This window comes from Strix aluco, chromosome 36, assembly GCF_031877795.1.
Source record: "Strix aluco isolate bStrAlu1 chromosome 36, bStrAlu1.hap1, whole genome shotgun sequence".
In the NCBI taxonomy this organism is placed as follows: Eukaryota; Metazoa; Chordata; class Aves; order Strigiformes; family Strigidae; genus Strix; species Strix aluco.
The window spans coordinates 1,046,650-1,067,238 of NC_133966.1; the positions used below are offsets into that span (position 1 = coordinate 1,046,650).

Sequence of the window (20,589 nt, forward strand, 5' to 3'; positions counted from 1 at the left end):
ATAGCTCACTGCTAATGTTCTCCAGCAGATTTGTTCTGGAAGATAAGCCTCCCCTCTGAATTATTTTGCCAGAGATATCAGGATTTCATAGGATCCGGCTTTGAGCACAGACAATTGGGCTGAGTGTGAGTAGTTCCCTGCACACGCGCATGGGAACTCTTAGCACGTGGTGGACAAGTGCAGAGGAGAGAAGATGCAGAGCTGAGTTAATGTCTGCAGGCAAAGGCACTCTGGGGTGAAGAGCAGATGTAAGAAGCTTAATATGTGCTGTAGCTGAAATTGAAAATGTGCTTGTAAAATGCCTGTAAAACTGGTTCTCCTGTTACTGGCTCTGTTCTCTGCCCAAGTCCAACAGGATCTCGGCTGTTGAAGAAGTTACACCCTTGCAATTGCTTTGAAAGTCCAAGAAGTTCATTCACCATCCTGTCTCCCTTCATCGAGCTCTTCCAAGATCATCCCAGTGCCAGTTACCTTATGGATGTTGTTACCAGATTCTTGCTGTGAATGGCAAATACTCAAAATGTTCTGCTGCAGTAAGCAAATATTTCCTCTGATGAAGGATTTCTGATGGCAAACATACATGTCCTGTTTGATTTCTGTATGTGTCAAGATTATTTCTTCAAGCTCAGGGAAGGAGTTTAAAGACCCTGATAAAGAATTCTTCTCTCTTATAATTACTGAGTATCAGAGTGGCTGTCATTCTGCCAAGAGCTCCCAGAAGAATGATACTGTCTTTAAAGAAAAGGAATTTCATGAAAGAAGTTTGTTCTCCTTGCAGCTTCCCCACCCCTGGGGCAGAACGGTTTACTTTCCAGCTTCCCTCTTCTGACTGAAGATCTGTGAAGGTGAGAACTAAACTGGCTGCTGAGTGAGCGATGGCCTGTCCCACTCATTTTGGGGTGCTTTGAGCAATGTTTGAAGGCAGCATGGGAAAAGCTGAGCTAGCTCAGAGTGTCTTGGTTAGTGCCAGCTCGCCACATCCTCTCAGTGGCAATGCAGAGGGGAAGGTGGGGAAAGGTGACTGATGGGTGAAATGAATATTCTGGTTGGCATCTCTCTTCGGTTAAGATGCCGCATGACAGGTAGGACTGAAGCAGGAGTAGTTCCTAAAAGTCACAGGAGTGAGGTGTTATCCACTGTCATGGTACCCTAGCAAACGGCATCCTTGAGGATGTTAACTTACAGCAAATGCAATAAAAGACAAATGACAAGAAGTCTAGGGACTGAGTTCCACTACCCTCAAAGCAACAGGGCTCTGTTCCCCTTCCTATTTTTAGAGCAGGATGCTTTCACCTGGAGGAAGGGAGGCTGCAACCAGTCAAAGAATGCATGAAAGAAACATGAACAACTCCGGTTGCCCAAGAGGATCCATTTTCTTAAGCTGGCAGTTACAGACAGACCAATAACAACAAGGTTTGGTTCAAATTTCTCTGGTTGCTGGAGGTATCTGTGAACTTTGCATTTCTCTGATAAACTCTAGAAATGGTAGTCGGCTATTGACCAAGTCCTGGACTGTTCAAAGTAGTCTTGTAGTGTAGGAGGTTAATACTAAGCCAGCAACACGTGGCATACCTTGCATGTAGAGGGAAAGGAACTAATGTGATTTGGTGGAAAAACTGTTCTGCGAGCTGTCAACACACAAATGTGAGAGGATCAACCTGATCGCTGCGAACTGCAAAAGCGCCCTGAGCAAGTCGGTCCTGTAAGGTAGGACAAGCAGAGCAGTATGTGAGCCCAAGGGCAGATAGGCAATTTGTGGTTGCAGGGAGGGTTAATGCCAGTTCTGTTGCCCTGGCTGTTGCCAAGGCAGCTCTAACACTGCCCCATGTTCCCTGGAATGTTGCAGTTGCCAGGGAGCCTCCCTGGCTACGCTGTCCACAGCTGCCCAGGAGCTGCAGCTGGAAGGAGCTGCAGCTTGGTTGCTACAGACTCGTCGACATAGGTATAGCTGGGGGAAAACAGCTCATTTAGCAGTTTTTGCAGTAAGTCTGCCCCTTCCATTTGACCTGATGAGCCTGTTTCTCCTGTAGCTAGGAAGGACCTGTCTGAGTCAGGATCTGGCAAAAGAACATCTGATCTAGCGGCGACGGACTTGGACAAGGAAAGGAAAGGGAAGACACGAGGGAGTCACGCAGAGTAAGGGAACGATCAGACAAGAACAACTTTGGCTGATAGAGCTTCTTGATGGGATGTTTTCTGAAAAGTCAGAGCGTTTTTTTCTGTCTAGGGCGTTGCCATCCCTTGCGTTGTCTGTTTTGGCTACAAAAGCCTGTACTCGGCGTCTGAGATTCAAGCACCAAAATGAAGTTGAAAGGAAATAAGCCCAAGAACTCTGACAACAGTGGAGGTTCAAAGAGGGTAAGTATGCTGGACTCTAACACTCCCAACTTCAGCTTCCCACAGAGATGCAGAGCAAGCTGTCTGAGATCTGCAGGTACTTGTAGAGGAGCAAGATCAAGATCTTTTGGGCTAACATATCCACAACTGATCTCACAGGGAGAGCAGACGTGTATGTTCTTGAACCCAGTTTATGTCTATCTGCAGCACAGCGTTGCACTGGGTCTCATGATTTTCTTTGTCTGCAGCTGACCTCCCACGTAACTTCTGTGTAACTGTCCCCTTCTGTGTGTGAGTTTTCTTTTGTAATTTCTAATCAGGTTTAGGCTGCAGGTGCTTCGGGATGGGGGCTGCCTTTGTGGCATCTTGCACAATGTGATGTCCATGTGTGCCAGATGTTTTCCTAAAAGTGCTGGATGTGAATCATTAACACCAGTGGCTCTTCTGAGCTCCTGGGATTTGTTTAATGAGAACAAGGCAGCCTACTTTTCATCACCACTGTGAGAATGTCAACAGTCTACTGTAAAAAAAATATAGAATATAGCTGCAATAAGAAAGAAATATTAAAATAAATATAGCTGGAAGCCTCAGCTTCCTTCTGATCCTTACTCTGAGATGGACTTGAATTTTGATCTCTTGCAGCGCCTTAAACTCTGCCGATCTCCAGAGGTGAGCTGCTAGAGCTTCAGAGGAATATGAGGAATATAAGGAGTACCAGCAGCTATTTTGAACAAACGTTCAGTCAGGGAAGTGACAGATCCTTCATATGGGACCTGAGCTGAGTGTTGGGACATAAAACCTTGCAGACATGAAGGCTAATGATGGTGACATAATATTGTATGCATTTGAATGAAAAATGACTGTATTGATGTAGCAGCAATAAGATACATTAGTGAGCTGTAAAAAAAAAACCAACCCTGACAACCAAAACAGTTCAGTCAACATAGTCAGGCCAGCCTGAGGACTGAATAGTAACTAAATGGCTGTGAAAAACAAGTTGCTTGTAACCCTGAGGACTGTGTACCCACAAACATGGTTTGTGTTTGATCCTACTCCGGATAGCAATTTCACCCTTCTGTTGAACGGTGAAATGCTGCTCCTGTACCCCCCAACCAAACCCTCACTGGGCTACTTGCATTAAGTTCTAATTGGCTTCAGTGACAAGTGACAATGGGATTAGATCCATAGACAGCTTGATCCTGAAATGTGGGAGGCAGAACAAGCCAGCATGTGAAAGCAGAACAAATGAACGGGAAAGGGATTTTGCCACTTCATGCAAAATCTTTTCCTTTTAAAGCTTTCTTGTGCCAATATCCTGTGTTATTTCACTAACCAATTTGCATGTTGGAAAAAGAATAATTGCATACATTTTTTTTTTTCCCTGCGGGGTGGTATTTTAAGCATGATAACTTCAAAATTATTCATCATCCAAATGATGCATCAATACCAGGAAAGGGTAGAATGAATTACTGTTATGACTATGTGCAAATCAAGCAGAACAAAATGAGTTATATGAAAACAACCCATTGGGCTTTCTTTATACTGTAACATGAAGTGAAAAACACAGAAGGCAAGTCTTAGGGTATTTCTTTATTTTTACTGAATGCCATTTATGCCTAAAAGCCAAACCTGCTTCTACGGTGTTGTTTGTGTGTTTTCTTTCCCCTCTGCAGAAAATGACACTGACGCTTGTGCTGGTATCGCTGATATCTGGGTTTGGATCTTCTTTCCAGTATGGCTATAATGTGTCCGTGATCAATTCTCCAGCCCCGGTAGGTTGGACTGTGGAGTGGACCATGACCCAGGAGCAGGTTTACAAACAGAACAAGGCAGGAGCGTGACAGTAGATGATGGGTGTTTGAGGGCAGATGCTTTGAGTCACCAGGCACCTGGTGAGAAGTGGTTCCCCCGGAAAGGGAAGGGAGGTGTTAAGGTGTATAACTCTACCGTTCGGACTTCGCCCAGCAGAGACGGGGCATGAGGAATGTCTTCCCTTCTGGAAACCAGGCAAATTCTATAAGGCAGGATAGCATGTAGTAACAGTTTAGTCTGGGCTCCTTCATCCCTCTCTTGCATTCATTCTCCAGCTCAGCTATTCTGGTTTTTATGAAGACATTTGTTTAAAGCTTTATGGCATTTGTTGTTAACTAGCTTTTTCACCATGAAAATTTTACTTACTGTGCTAAACATGCTCTGTATTTTGTTCCAGTACATGCAGGACTTCTACAGCAAAACCTACTTCAACAGGCACGGAGTGCCGATGGACAGTAGCTTCCAGACGCTGCTCTGGTCTCTTACTGTGTCCATGTTCCCTCTGGGTGGCTTCTTTGGATCACTCATGGTGTGGCCTCTGGTCAACAACTGTGGCCGGTACGTGACAGTGGTGTTTAACATCCTTCACCAGCAGTTTGATGGGTTCAGATAAGACTTGCCTCACAGGTCACTCCAGCTTGCCAAGCCCATGAGGAGCGTGACTGTGTCACCACCTCGATTGCAAGGCAGATGGGCTGGGGATTAGTTGCTGGACTCAGCAATACACGTTGTCTCTCACATGTAGAAGAATTTATATGGTTTCAGTATGGTCAAGGCCAGGCTCTATGCTGGGCACTGAGCCAGGTAGAGAGCAACGATGAAAGTCCTGGGTTGGGATCTGAGATCAGGCCCGGCTTCTGCTGCTCGAGTTTCCTGAGAAACTTCAGTTCTTTTTTGAAGCCTTCATTCCCTGCAGGAAAAAAATGGGACAATCACCATTTTCTCTTTGATTAGTCTTTGGGGTAGTGATTCATTTGAGTTTTGGACAGCATAACACAGAGGGCATCTGACTGGTATTGGGGCCTTAAAAAAAAATAAACTGAATCTGTCTCCTTCCCTATTACTTTGCAGAAAGGGTACTTTGGTGATAAATAACCTCCATTGTTGCTGCACTCCTTATGGGAACCTCAGAACTAGCAAAAACCTTTGAAGTAATCATCTTTTCACGTTTTCTTATGGGAATATATGCTGGTAAGTGAGAGCTTGGATGGTAAAGGGAGAGCAATATATTCTTGGCTGTGTAAAGGTTTTTTATTCTCAGAACAGATGGTTTCACAGGTAGCATATTTTAGCTATACATTTCCATAACAATGCTGATTTGCTTGAATAACAGTTGTCATCTGCATGTTGTAGAAGTACTAAAGATGTCTAGTAAACAATGGCAGTGAGACTGGAATTTAAGATGTACAGAGGAGATGTGTGTCTGTAGATGTAGCTATCCTCTGCAATAAGCATCTGCTAGGCACTGGAGCTCCAACACCCAGGAAACCTGCTAATAATAATACATTTTCCCAGAAATCTTAAAGCAGATAGCCTGGCACGTGCGTGTTTTTTTTTCTTTTTCCACATAATCGGGGACAGAATAATCCTTCTAAGTCAAAGACATTGGAGACAATGCCAGACCCAGTAATCCAGTCCTGGAACTGACTGATCTTCCTGCAGGAGAAAAGACATGTTAAAAGGGGGAGTGAAGGGTTCAGAGCCACTAGCTTTATTGCAAAGATAGTGGGAAGCCAAGGAGCAGGGTGTGTGTGAGTTGCTGTCATAAGTGGCTGTATTAGAGCTACAGGAATATGGAAGAGAAGCCCAGAATGTCTGGGTGCCCCACGCAGTACTGTACTGAGTGTGTGCAAAGCCAGGTTTGGGTGTAATATTGACAGCCTTGGCAAAGGGACAGCATTACTTAGGAACGGAGAGGTAGTGGTATAAACTTATTTATCTAACGGCTCCCAGAAAAAGCTAGATTCCTGGGCCTTTCTGAGGGCACCAGATGCAGCGATGGATTTTGTAGCTCTCCACCTGCTGAGTGAACTGATGCCATGTGCTTTGTGTCCCCATGTTCCACTGAGGAGTGAGGAAAACATACACAGCTTATTCACTGGCCAGAAGATGACATTAAATTTCCAGCTGGAGCAGAAGGGTTTGAGCGTGAGGTTTCCACATGTCCTGTGGTCCAGCAAGGATCACTTTGGTCTCACATGGGAACAAGGCTTTTTACTGAAGATGGTGAGTGTGCTGATGTCAGGCAGCTGCATGTCTAACATTGTTCTCTAACTACTAGGTCTGGCTTCCAGTGTGGTTCCCATGTTCCTTGGAGAAGTGTCCCCGAAAAATCTGAGAGGTGCTATTGGGATAGTACCCCAGCTCTTCATCGCTGTTGGGATCCTCGTAACTCAGATCCTTGGTCTCGATGTGATCCTTGGGAATGCCAAAGGTAAAGCCCTGGCTCAGGACTTGTCAGCGGGCTCCACTGGGGAAAGATTTCTCACAGTTGTCATTTTGTCTCACTTGTTGCAGGCTGGCCTGTGCTGCTGGGGCTCACTGGCATCCCATCACTAATTCAGCTCCTTACATTGCCCTTTTTCCCTGAGAGTCCCAGATATCTGCTGATACAAAAGGGCAATGAAGAGCAAGCACGACAAGGTACAGCATCATCCTTTTAACGAAAGGGGAGGTGGAATGGGATAGATCTGACTGTGAGACATGACTGACAGCAGTCGGCAGTGAAGCAAGTGAGTGTGAAATTCTTCACTGACATGTTGCTGGTGGATGGAATTCCTGCAACATTGCTCCTTTCTCTGCGTATATGAATCCCTGACTTCCCACCGTGGAAGAACTGCAGCCCATATTGTTCTGTCTTGATTTGAAGCAGAAGAGCTCACTTGTAGACCTGCTCTCTGGGGTCCATAACATACCTTCCTTTCCCAACTAGCTCTGCAGAAGCTGAGAGGCTGCGATGATGTGGATGATGAGCTAGATGAAATAAGCCTAGAAGACTGGTCAGAAAAGGAAGAAGGGCATTTGGCTGCAGTCACCCTGTGCACCTTCAGAGGCTTGCGATGGCAGCTCGCCTCTATCATTGTCATGATGATGGGCCAGCAGCTCTCTGGGGTTAATGTGGTGAGTGGGAAGGGCCCGTGGGGTGAGTAACAAAGGGATGGGACTTGAGAGTGGATGATGTGGGACAGTGCTGCACAGGAGCTAGGACACAGGAGTACCCCTTCATCAGGGACACTGGTTCTGTGTGACATTGTGGTGGGTTGACCCCGGCCAGTACCAAATCCAGTACACACATGTACTAGATACAGAGTCAAGCTGTCCTGTTAAGGATAGTTTGGATGGTTTTGGAGTAAGGTGCTTGTGCCTGGATCCAAACACCAACGTCTCCAGCTCTTTCAGGCTTCTGTGCACCGGTTCCAGGATGTCAAAGCAGCCAAAATGAGATTCCTGTGTTTTGCCTTTGGTCACATATAAACACAGCTGTGGTTTTGCTGCAGGTCTTCTACTACGCAGACAGAATCTTCCAGTCGGCAGGTGTGGAAAGCAAAAATGTTCAATATGTCACTGTGTTGATAGGTGCCGGCAGTGTCGCCATGACTTCGCTCGCTGTAAGTTTCTGTTGGGGCTCTTCAAGTTCTAGCCTGTCCAGTCTCCCCCATCTGTCGCTGTTTAAATTAGGTTATGTTATTTACACATACTGTGAGCTGCTTTGCACAACAGAGGCCCTGCACTGTCCCTTGGCTGAAGGCAGCTATGTTAACCAAAATGGTTAATCACGATGATTTCTCATATGCCTCAGAAGTGTTCAGTCTCTGGTGTCCAGGCTGATACACCCTTTTTTGCTGTTCAGTGTTACTGTGCAGGGCTTCCATGCAGTTCTCACTGGGTCTGGGTACTGAAGAATGGCCTGGCTGTTCTCTCAGTCTTATTGACACGTCCAGCTTTTTGCAGTTCCTGGGTGATTTCATGCCCACAATCCATCAGTAGGTGGTAGAAATGTCACTGAACTTCTTAACAGACGTTAATAAATCTTGCTGGAATAAGAAGTGCTGTGACCCAGGTGTCTGATTTTTCACCTTCTTCTGTCTCTTTCAGGTTCTTTTTGTGGAATCCCTGGGGAGGAGAATCCTTCTCCTTGCTGGCTTTGGATTGTGCTCTGTCTCCTGTGCAGTGTTAACCTTGGCCCTCAATCTCCAGGTGTGTAGCTGACTGGCTCAGGTGATCCTACCTGTGCGTTTCTGGACCTTCCAGGGAACAGGCCGTTGGTATATTTTGAAGTTGCTTCTATACCCTGGGGGGGAGAGGACAGTATGAAAGGTCTCTGTATTTGTGTATCTACCTAAAGTAAACCCAGGAAAAGCTATGATCTTGCTTGGCTGAATACTGCTTTAAGTACATCATGTTTATAATATCCGTTGCATCCATTTGTTGGAAGCAAGGATCATACTCGGGCTGGGATTTTCGTGGCTAAGTATGGACATACCTGGCAATGGAGGGTGACAGTGGCTTTAGAATGCCTTCAAATCTTAACACAAATAGTGCCTTGAACGTGTTGGTGATGTTCAGAGAGGAACCACCTCTAACCTGTGATTAAATTCTTCACAGACCACTGTCTCCTGGATGTCTCACCTCAGCATAGTGTGTGTTGTTGTTTACATCATTGGACATGCCATCGGAGCCAGTAAGTACGCACAGCCTAGTCCAGTCTCCTCCACAAGTTGGGTAAAGCCAAGTGTTATGTTCAGTTTCAAATCAAAAGCTTTGTGGAGCTAATCCAAAGAGATAGAATCACTTTTCTGTGTGGCCATGCACCTTGTTGATTGTCAGCTAGGCTTATTTATGTTCCAATGAATTGCTGGCTGTGTCCATGAGGCAGGGGAGCATCTGGCTTTCGAGAGGAAAAGCAAAGGCACAGTTGTGCTTGTGCTGGAGATTCCCCCAGTAAGATCAGGAGCTAAACTGTGCTGAGATAGCCCTACCAACTGGGCAGAGATGTTGCGTGCTTGCATGTGTAGGCAACCGGTCAAACTTGAAGCAACTCGCATTATACGTGTGGCCCTGCGGATCACAATAAGTGATTAGTAATGAAGTGATTAGTAATGAAGATAAACAGCCGGTGGGGAATTAATGGGTGCCCACGACTTACCGCGTTCTGTCCTAAGCCTCTGTCCATACTCACCAGGAAAAAAGAGACTAAAGACCCTGCAAACCCGCTCCATTATCCTGGACAACCTGTTCTAGTAGACTTGCCCACCATGGGGCAAGTACCCCTAACCCTAAAAACTCCCATCAATATTTGTTCATGGGTGGCTACTGATGCCCATGGGAAAGAATACCGCATCAATACGAGGGGGATTGTCCCTTCTTTCTAACCATCATTGGTTTGTCATGTATATATGTGTTTTACAGATCCTGGACAACAGGAGACCTATGTTACTTTTAGCACTTTCAATGGTTGTAGGCATTATCAGCTAGTTATTATTTGTAATCTGCTTACATTATTATATAATTTGTGGAATCATACCTGCTGGGTGTGGAATAAATCATTGCCAATCAATTACAATCAACAATCCAGGAAATTTTACAGGTACATTTAATGAGTCCACTTATTGGAAGGCTAACCTGGAGTTGTGCCTTAAGTTACCTTATTGGGAATCACCTCCAAAATAAAGGAAGCCTGTGAGCCACCTGTGACTGCACACTGGTGCTTGCAAATACCAAACAGATCACAGTGCCAGCTCATATAACTGTATGTGGTCCTTACACCACCACATCCATCAACAGCAAGATGCAGTCATCAAAGACTAGTTGAAGGGGTCTGATCCCACAAATTAAGCATTAATGAATTGTACCTGAATATTAAATTGTATTCCCATTTAAATCCTTATAGACCTGATAATGTCATTGTGTAACCTCAAATAGTTTTAGAAAATTTAACTTAGCAATTATATGTACTAACAAGGTATGCCTTTAAGGAATTAAAGGTGCAGACCCAACAAGCATCTAAGATGACGTTGCAGAATCCGGCTAGCATTGCTGAAGGAACATGGACTGTGTGGTGTGCTGAATCTAACTGAGGGAGAATGTTACATCACCATGCACAATGCCACCACCTCTATAGAGGAGACCGTGCCATGATGAAGATGATCAACAACGGGAAGTGAGAACCTTTTTATTGACTGATGGACTAGTTTGATGGATGGAACCCTGGGTCATGGGTCACATCACTGGGATCCTCAGGACTCACAGGGTGGGGAAGATGGCTTGTAAATATTAGTATTGTGATATTATGCAAATTTTTGCTTTTAATAGTATGCCTCGCAGCAATTAGCTATATGCTCTCTCACCTTCTGTCTTCCTTTTCCCTATACCTTTTGGGATCACAATGGTCAAAGAAGAACTTGGAGTGTTTGAGTCACGGGGTGGGATGTGAGAGACGAGAAACCAGGCCTGTGAGAAACTAAGAAAAACAGCCTGAGAAAGCAAAAGTTGAGGCTGATCAAAGAAATGCCTCAAACACTTGCAAGACAAAACTATGAGTCACAGGGTGCATTCTGTGGAGGTCGAAGCTGATGAGCCTGCCCGAATAACACAAGATGGGACTGGAGGAGGGAGCCCTGTGAAGACAGGACGGCTCTGCTCTGGTGCACCTGGCCAAAACTTCAAGGGCCATCTGTCCGGTGAATAACCTTTGCTTCATTATCCACAAAATGCATATTAAAGTTAACACCCCTCAATATGCTAACGAGGGCTAACATGATCATGTTAATTACATCATCCCATGAAACACCTCACCCCTCCCCGTACATGGGATACGTAGGTATGTGGGTCAACCTAGGGGATGGACCCAAGAAAAGTGGGTATAAATCAAGAAGGGAAGTGGGGGGGGCGCGGCCCGAGGAGAGAGAGTGCAGTGAAGCGAAGAAGACGGATGCCAGCGAAAAAGACGGATGTCTCCTGTGCCTCCCGGAACCCTCGTCGGCAGGAGCAGCGCAGAAACCCAGACCGGTGATCTGTATTTCCCCATTCCCTCTATCTCCCTCTTTTCCCTTTCCTATTAAACAATGCAAGGCATATTATATTGCTTGCCACAACTTGCTATATACTTAGCCAACTATCGTGTGTTCAATTAGTACATTGTGAGTAGTTAATAAATGTTTAGACTTGGAGACTTGTTGTCCGCTCCATTGGGGATTTACGAATCTGAGTCACTTGTCCCCCTCGTCTAAGCGGGACGTGACACCTGCGCATTGCCTCCTGGGGGTGTCTTCGGGGGTCTGTTGGAGGAAGGCTCACAGTCCTCCTCACCTTGTACTTTTCCTTGGAGCATGTGCAGATTCTCTTAGCCAATTTCTCGAACAACAAGAGTGGTTCCCACTGGTTTACCACCTCTATCTTATCTAAAAGCACCAGTCTATTAGTTTCTACCGCCCATATCTGGCTATCTATCCACTACAAAGACTAAAATTGCTAGAACCCATCTGCTTTCCAAGTACATGTCTCTTATTTTTGCTCAACATTGTATTCTTGCTAAGTTTCCACAGAGCAGTCAGGGCAAGCAGGATTATCAAGCAATATTCAGAAATCATTATAAGTTGCTATAAGTTGCTATAAGTAAATAAGGTGCAAAGCAGGTGATCATTTCCTTGTATCAGTACACTTCTCCCCTGCCCGTGGTTTCAGAATGTGTCAGCTGTATCAGAAAACAAGGTTGTCCCTAGGAGCCTTGCCTTAATCTTAGGTCTGGTAAGGGGCAGGAAGAGGAAGGGGCAGCCTGAAAGCTAAGGCAGTTGAAGGTGATGTGGAAAGGCTTCTGTCAGCGCCTTTGCCGTGGTGTCCCTCTGGATGCACTTTAGAACCTCTAGTTCATTCTGCCCTGGTCCTGTTCCTCTCTGGCCACTCAGCCCCAGACGTTGCGGAAGGGACGCACGCTGTCAGCTTGACATCAAGTGAGTAGGGGCTGCGCTGTGAACGTGCAAACTGCTTTGTAAAATCACCCCCGGGTGATGTATTGCGCACCTCGCCTGTGACACTGAGCTCCTGAGAAGTGTTGCTCTTAGCCTGGTCTTCCTCGTGCAGACATTTGGACAGACTTCATGTGCCCAGCGAATGAGCCTTTGCTGGGATGACTGTCCCCTGAGAACAGACTCTCAGTGGGCTGCGGCACAGTTCTGACAAGGGGTCTGCAGCATTGAAAACTGTCCCATAAGGTATCTGACAGCCCCTCAGGCACGGTAGAAAATCAAAATAAGGGAGGCTAGTGCATGCTGTCGGATGTGGACAGAACTTTTTCGATTTCTCTGGATGTTAACCAGTGGTAAGATAGCTACCGAAATCTCTGACTTTTCTTCCTCACGGCCAAGGGAAGTGCCTTACCAGCACTGACACTGACGGCTCGTTGTGCACGGCTGGTTCATTACAGCACAGGATCAGCCTCTGAATCTCTTGGCTAAGGAACTTTCTAAAGCCGGTATTAGACCGTACTAGTGCCATACTGCTTGTAACTTACTAACATTTATTTTTGGTTTGGAAGCAACTCGGTCATTATACTAAGTAGTTTAGCAGTGTAAATTCTGTAGTTTATCACAGTTTAAGAAGAACATGAAAGTAGCAAAAAATATTTTCTTACACAGTTATCTGCTCCTTTACAGGCAGCGGAAGATGCGTCTGTACCAGTTGTCAAGTTTGAGTTTGATGGCTTTGAGGTAAGCGTTTTGCTTTTTTTCTTGCTTTGGAACAGGAGAACTTCTCCAGGGAGCTGTGACCATGCTGTTTTACAAGGTTATTGGTACCTCAGAGTGTATTTAGGAAACTGTAATTAAATGGCCTGACCGCAGCCGATCCCAGGAGAAGAGGCTGCAGTCAAATGGGAGCTGATAGGAAAATAAGCCCCCAGGAAGCTTGGCAGGTGGGGGGGCATCAGAGACAACCCTTTCTGCCCTGTGCTTAGAGCGGGGGAGCCTGCTGGAACGGCACTTATCTGCCAGGGACTGTGCAGAGTGGGAGCAGAGGCAGTGCCCTTGCTGACTCCTCCCAGCTCTGACAAGCTGGCTTTCTACAGAGGGATGCGTATGGGGTAGTTGACGGTGTGAATCGTGTCAGCAGACTAAATGCTTTGTTGCAAATCAAAAATGAAGTGATCGTGAGACAAGCAATCTGGAAAATGGCAAGTAAAAGTACTCACGAGACTCCTGCCTGGGTTTGTCAGCTGCAGGAATCCTTGTATCTTGACTGCGTCTTATACGGTGACTGGAGACCTGCGTGCTGTAGTACCTAAGCAAGTCACTGCTTGGTACCACTCTCATGAAGTCACTTGTTCCGTGACCTTCTTGTGGCCTTTGTCTGGTGCAGACATTCACAGAATAACTTTCTTGCCTCAGACTGTGCTATGAACCAGACGCTTCAGGATCAAAAGGGCTTACTGCATAGAGAAGATGCTCTCTCCCTTGCTGAAGTACAGCTGAGGTGACTGAACTTACGTCTTAATTCTATAATTAATTTTAACTTCCCTTTTAATGGAAATTCTAAGTTTAGAGTAATCTTTTTCAACTTAAAACCCCCTTCCTTTCCCTAGCTTAAAAGGAAAGGGGGTTTTGTAAAGTTCTCTTAAAAAGAAAGGGGGTAAATGAAGGGTTTTATAAATAAAATATGGAACTTCTAGCAATTTTCTTGAGTTTTTTGGCAAATAAATCTCTTGGGAGATGTATCTATAGTCACATAGTTCTAAATACAAATGTTAACCACTCTTTTTAGACTTGACTAACTGTCCCCCACCGGTGTGCTGTTCACAAACAGTGCAGCATTCTAACTCACGGTTGGCACTTTTTTTCCTCTTAAGATTGATCTGGTGTTTGCAAGACCGTCTGTGCAAACTGTTTCTGATAAGCTTGATCTCGGAGATGACTGGCAGCTGAGAAGCCTGGATAGGAGGTGTGTATGAAGCTTAAATGGTGAGCGTATTTACACATCTTTAAGAAGAAAGTGTTACTGAAGTTGGTCTAGAATGCACATGACACAACTCCAGTTTCTGTACGAGATGCATAAGCTGATCTCCTGTGTACTTGAGATCCGAGGAGGTGGCAAGTGGGTGTAAATTTAGATGTTTCAAGGAGCTGTGTGTTTAGATAGACCTGTATTTCATGTTTCTTGGATCAGGGTGTGTGCACTGTTCCACGTTGCCACAGAGACTGCTTCAGATGAATAGGTGGAGCACTTGATAGAGGAGAATGTGTGGTAGTTCATTAAAAAAAGGAAGATATTTAAAATACCCAAAGCCTAACTTGCTCGCTGTTTAACAGTGACTGGTTTAATTGTTCCTGGCTGTTGAAGAAACCTGGCTGTCGGAATCCTCTAGAAAGGCCTTATTAAAAATGGTTGGCGGTAGTCTATAAACTATGACAAAGCTGTTGAGGGCACCAGTTACCTGTAGGGATACGGAATGTTATGTGTAATCTGTAATTTTTAACGCACTACAAAGCGAGTAATCCAAACTTGTTTTCATAGATTTGAACGATAAACTGTAAGCTATTCATCCAGCGTAGCATAAACCAGACCTGTACCTGTTACTAGGAACTTCTGTCCTTCAACTTTTCTCTTAGAGTTACCGATGAAATGCTACATCTAGTGCCAAGTGAGGAGAACTTCTGGCTCACGCTCCGTGCGCTTAAACTGTGGGCAAAACGTGAGTAAGGTGGTTGTTTGTAATCTTTAAGCTTTTCAGAGGCACCTCATGCTGAAAAGATAAGACCATTAGAAGTACTTCAGCCATGGAGAGCCATTTAAATGACAGTTTTCAAGCAAAAGCCAGTTTTTTAGTTTAGATTCAAGGTGTGTCCATGGGGTAGAGTGGGTGTGTTTTTTAATGGGGGTAGAGTGGGGAGAAGAGGGGAGTGCCTGCAAGACAAGGTGCTTTATTGCTTATCAGGAACCTGACTACAGATGGTAAAAAAGCCAAGTGAAGTATAAAAGCTTGATCCATAAGGAATAAGAAAGTATTGTTTGTGCATGTGGCTAGAGCAGGTACTAGAAGAATGGCAGAAATTTTGTCTTAAGGGAAGTTGGAGTGAAGCAGTAGCTGTAGCAGTGTAGGCAAATTTCAGAGTAGCAGTATTTTGGGGAGTGGTGTGGTAATGATTCTTCTTCTCATCACTGTTAAGGACCAACAGTTTTGGCCTCATCGCACTGCAATAACAACTGCCTTGGAGGCTGAAGTGTACTGAGTATTCTATAGATTGTGAAGTTGGTGCTGCAAATTTGAAGGGATATCCTTGGGTGTTGGAAGACTGCAGGCTAACTCCAGTGTGTCCGCTCTAGGTCATGGCATTTACTGCAACCTGCTGGGATTTCATGGTGGGGTTTCCTGGGCAATGCTGGTAGCAAGAACATGTCCGCTCTATCCAAATGCTTTGGCTTCTGCTCTTGTGAACAAGTTCTTCTTGGGTTTTTTTGTTTTTTGTTTGTTTGGTTGGGGGTTTTTTTTTCAAAATGGTAAGAGCTATTCTTTATTTTAATTTGCAGAAGGAAGTAACACTTCTAGAGGTAGTTCTTCCTATAAGATTTACATTGACAGCATTCAGTCCTACCCTGAATTACATGGCAGAGTTTTAGATGGACAGTTACTGGGTTTTCTTATAGAGGAAATGGCCAAATCCTGCACTGCTGAAACAACCCAAAGACAGCAATCTTAGTTTGCCACTGTAGGACCCTAGGGTGTGTAAACATTGAATTCAGAAGCCTTTAAACTTTTTTCTAACCCAAACTGATGCTAAGCGCAATTGTTTTAACATCCGAGATGAACCCCTCAGACCGGTACCGTGTAACGGGGATCCTCACCCCAGGCTCTCCACAGCAGAACTCTGCACACAAGGGATCTGCATCAACGCCAGCGGTAACGGGAGAGGAGTTCAAACATGCTAAAGTCCTTCCCGTGCTCGTTAACTGGTTAAAAAGTGTAATTCTTGCTATATGAAACCACATTATGTGAATTGGTACCTAAGCACAACTCACAAGTGAAACGATCCTGTCAGCATAGCGCTTCTTGCCATCAAAATACTTGATCAGCAACAGTTCAGTGTTTCAAACAAGAAGACGTCAGAGCAATTAAAAAGTGAAGAGGGAACACGTATCTTGAAAGGCAATGCCCGCAGAGGCAGTTAATTTGGAGGAAGGAGAGACTGGAAGAGATCTCCAGGCCCATCAAAAGGTGACTGAGCTCCATAGTGAGCAGTCAGGGGTTGTCTGGTTGCTTCCTCCTTTCTTTATTTCCCTTGGAAGGCTCTTGCAGAACCCAAATCTTCTAAGCATTAAAGAGTTTTCTTCCAGTTTGCAGCTTAAAGTTACTCAGGGCCAGGCATTACACATTTTTTCTGGTGCCCACACCCTTCAGTCTTAGTAACTGTTCTCCCTAAGTGTTATTTCCCTCTTCTGCATTTACAGCAGTCACCCCACTCTTCTCCCACTTGCTTTTCTGGCCCAAGCAAATCCCGCACTCCTGACGTCAGCACGCGTGTCCATCTCCCACGTCCCAGCGATCCCCGCAGCTCTCCTCGCCAGTTCTTCCAGGGACAGTTCATCTTTCCGGTACGTGAAGGACCAGCAGGGCCACCACGTCAGACGAGCTGTGCTCTCGTCAGTGGCATTAACTCTCCTCTGCCCTTGCTGAAAACACTGTGCCTGACACACGGCAGGGCAGCGCTGGCTCACGCCCCCATCACGCTGCTGGCTCCCAGATGCTCTCTTGTGCTTCCCTTGAGCTCCCTGTAGGGCTTCTTCCCCCTCCTCAGTTTTGGCCAGCCAAAGAACATCCAACTTCTGACTCTCAAATTCTTCCCACTCTTCTAAATATCTTCGTGGGGGTCTCAGCCTTCTGCCCTTCAGATCAGTAGCTTATCATAACAGGAGAAGGATAGCACTTTTTTTCCCCAGGTAAGCAAATACTTAAACTCTTTGTTTAAATAGAAAAACTAAGAGGAAGGAAAAAATAACAGCCAAGTGGAAAGTGAAAGTTTAATTTGGTGCTGAAACAGCTTGAATACTTCTGCTGCAGCTGTAGCAGGGGGCTGACGCTTAAATGTCTGATCAGGAGAAAAGCAAAAATCCTTCCGCTAAGGTTTCAAATTACAAAATAACTTCATCGAAGGGAAGACAGACTGTCTATATGTAAATATTGCTGTATGTTCATAGTGCCTTCTCAGCACAGTGTTTCTCTTACGGCACGAAGAACTTACTGGTATGAAAAGTTAGGAATTTTAAGTGTTATTTTGAAGCAATTTACACTTAAATCAGCAGTGGTGAGGAAACAGTCAAGAATTTGGCTTGCAGAATGGGAGATGATTCGTGACTGTCCCCACAGCTTTTGCTGTGAATGACGTTTACAGCTCTCTCACTGTGTGGCAGTGCCAGGCTTTGTCAGGGTCGGTCTGGTCAGGACCTCAGCAGGCTCCTTGTCCATCACTGCGATTCTTCAGTCAGCAAAGACAGAAAGAAGGCCGGGCAGCACTGCCGCCATTGGCCGAGCGTAGCCCCGCCCCCATCCGGCTGCTAGCAACCTGGGCAGCAGCACTGCTGCTATTGGCTGAGCGAAGCCCCGCCCCTGCCCGGTTTCCTGGCAACCAGGGCAGCACTGCCGCTATTGGCTGAGTGAAACGCCGCCCCCATTTGCCTCTTAGCAACCTGGGCAGCAGCACTGCTGCTATTGGCCGAGCGAAGCCCCGCCCCTGCCCGGTTTCCTAGCAACCAGGGCAGTACTGCCGCTATTGGCTGAGTGAAACGCCGCCCCCATTTGGCTCCTAGCAACCTGGGCAGTAGCGCTGCTGCTATTGGCCGAGCGAAGCCCCGCCCCCATTGTGTCCTAATAATGCCCGGGATGCGACCAGCACTGCCAGGGCAGCGGCGATCATTTGAGGAGGAGGAGGTGAGTAGTGAGGAGGTGGCGAGTAGTGAGGAGGAGGAGGAGGCGAGTAGTGAGGAGGAGGCAATTACTGAGGAGGAGGAGGCGAGTAGTGAGGAGGAGGCAATTACTGAGGAGGAGGAGGAGGAGGTGATCAGTGAGGAGGAGGCAATCAGGGAGGAGGAGGAGACGGCAAGCAGCATCACGACCATGGCGAGCAGCATCAGGACACGGCGACCAGTGCCACCAGCAGCTCCCAGGTGAGGACAGAGCCAGAGCCAGACCCGACAGGCTCCTCGGCAGGGCAGCCCCTCGCCGTGCCCAGAGCGCCGGCCCTTTGACCTGAGGTGCCAGCCGCCGTTGTGAGCGGTGCCGGGGGGGTCTCTGGGGGGCCTGGGGATGGGCTTGGGGGGCTCCAGATGGGGGGCTCAGGGGGGCTCCGGAGGGCCCAGGATCACTCTGGGAGGACTCCGGAGGGCCCAGGGCCGGTCTGGGTGGGCTCTGGGGCCCGGGAGGGGCTCAAGGGGGTCTCCGGAGGGCCCAGGGCCGGTCCGCGCAGGCTCCGGGGAGAGTGGGGAGGGTCCAGAGGCCGGGCCGGTTGCTGTCCCTCCCACGCGGTCCCAGGAGTTGGCAGCAGGGGGGCCACGGGGGCCATGGTGCAGTCGGGGTCACCCCTTGTGCGTGAACTGGGTGAACTGGGTGGCTGCGCTCGTTTCACGGCCCCTGGCCTTTCAATTCTGTAAGAATAACGATGTGGAATTGAGCACTGCAAACAGCTGGAAGCCCTGAAGGTGTTTCCCGGCGCTCGACGCGGGCAGAGCGGTGGTTCTGGGTGAGGGGTTTGGCTGGAGGGAGCCGTTGGGCGCAGGTCGGCACCTTGAACCCGGCTCCTCTGCACAGCCCGGGCCCCTGCGCCGCGGTGACGGCGTGTGGTGGGAGCGGGGCCGCTGGCCTCAGGCCTTCCCCTTGTTGTTGTCTGGCTTCAGAGCTGCAGGTTGTGAGTTTCAGAGCAGCCAAACAGTGAGGGTAGACAAAGGTTCAACAGTCAGGTGAGACAAAGAGTAAAGGAAGTAGTGTGAAGCTTTTGAAACAAAACCCAGGTGAATGTGAGCGGTGTGTCCGTGGGGCAAGGTGAGCGGTGGTCTCACTGAGGTCAGATGGCCAGGGCTGAAGGGGTCCTGCAGATTTTTCAGCAAAGATACGAGGTGATTTGGAGAGACTGTGGCCTCTCCCTCCCGTGGTTATCACCTGAGTAAAACGGTACATGTGCTTAAGGGTTTGGTGGTCTTGGAAGAGAACAATTAATTATTGTTGGGCTCCAAAGCCCCATCCAAATGTCGCCTGCTGACTCGGGTCAGTTTTGTTCAGTAGTTGTGTGCCGGCATGGTTTCTGACAAGCACGGCAGTAGTAGCTGAGGTTAATAACTGTGGAAGCCAGAGCAGTTCCTCGAGGTGAAGTCCCTGAGGCGCAGCGCGGGGCAGCGGGTGGCCCAGCCGTGGGCAGTGGCTCCCCCTCGGAGCAGGAGGGTCAATGTACACGTGTCAGAGCCCTGGCTCCTCACACAGCACCAGCCTCCTTTTGCGGAGACGGGGGATTGTTTTCCTGGCTTTTCATCTTCTGAATAGATGGCCCTCAGAGAGAGAGGAACCCACTGGCCGTATTCGCTTGGCGTAAGCTTGGAAGCACCAAACAAAATAAACATTTTTGCTGAATAGTGTCATAAAGGCAGCAGTTACCTTCTGGATGCCTGTACTGGCACGGAGATGGCAAAATCCCATTCTCTGTGATGGACTTGCACCATCTTTTGAGTCCTAGGCCCACATGGGCCTGTTAGGCCATTCCCAGCTGGGACTCACAAAGTCCTTACCGTCAGAACATAATGAACATATCAGAACGTAATGTTTTGATGTTTAGGTTTTATAATCTGTTTTCACTGCTTTTGGTTGGGTACAAGTGCTTTGTTCTAAGTTCTCATCACCTTTATTTCTTCTTCTAGAACTCGAACCGAGCCAGTGAGTGGAACATCAGCCACGCCGTGCGTGCATTACAAGTTCTTCTCCCTGCTGCAGTACGACACGGTCACCTTCAGCGGCCTCAACATCTCCCTGGGCGACCTGAAGCGCCAGATCATGGGCCGCCACAAGCTGAAGGTGACCAACTGCGAGCTGCAGATATCCAACGCCCAGACCGGAGAAGGTGCGTGGGGGCGGCGGGCACGGGGCCTCGGGCACTGCCCGGCTGGCGGCGGCCACGGCCTGCGGGAGCCACACTCTGCTCTCTGTGGCTTGTCCCCACGTGGCGTGAGTCAGCCTGGGGCCCGTCCCGCCGGCGTGCGGGGAACCGGGAGGGCAAGTGGCGCCAGCGATTCAGTGGGGTGCGAAGGGACGGTGCGATTCGGCCACCATCGGTAGCTGTGGCTTGTGTGGGGACCTCACAGAGCCGTTCCGATCTGTTGTTGGACACGGAGCTGGGCGTAGGAGACTACGTGGTCCATGTGCAACGTCTAGTGCTTGCAAAAGCCCAGTAGCCACTTACCGGCCATCACTGGCAG

General features: G+C 47.5%; 1 protein-coding gene across 1 annotated transcript; it reads left to right on the forward strand.

The window, feature by feature from the left end:
- The first annotated feature begins 2,301 nt into the window (after positions 1 to 2,301).
- On the forward strand, positions 2,302 to 10,452 carry LOC141917282 (solute carrier family 2, facilitated glucose transporter member 5-like). Its single transcript, XM_074810386.1, is given in 12 exon segments — positions 2,302 to 2,358; positions 4,011 to 4,109; positions 4,547 to 4,707; positions 5,221 to 5,244; positions 5,246 to 5,340; positions 6,431 to 6,583; positions 6,667 to 6,792; positions 7,082 to 7,269; positions 7,647 to 7,757; positions 8,245 to 8,346; positions 8,755 to 8,830; positions 10,125 to 10,452. Coding segments are annotated over 12 exon segments (1,224 nt in total). The 3' UTR covers positions 10,157 to 10,452.
- Positions 10,453 to 20,589: the final 10,137 nt, after the last annotated feature.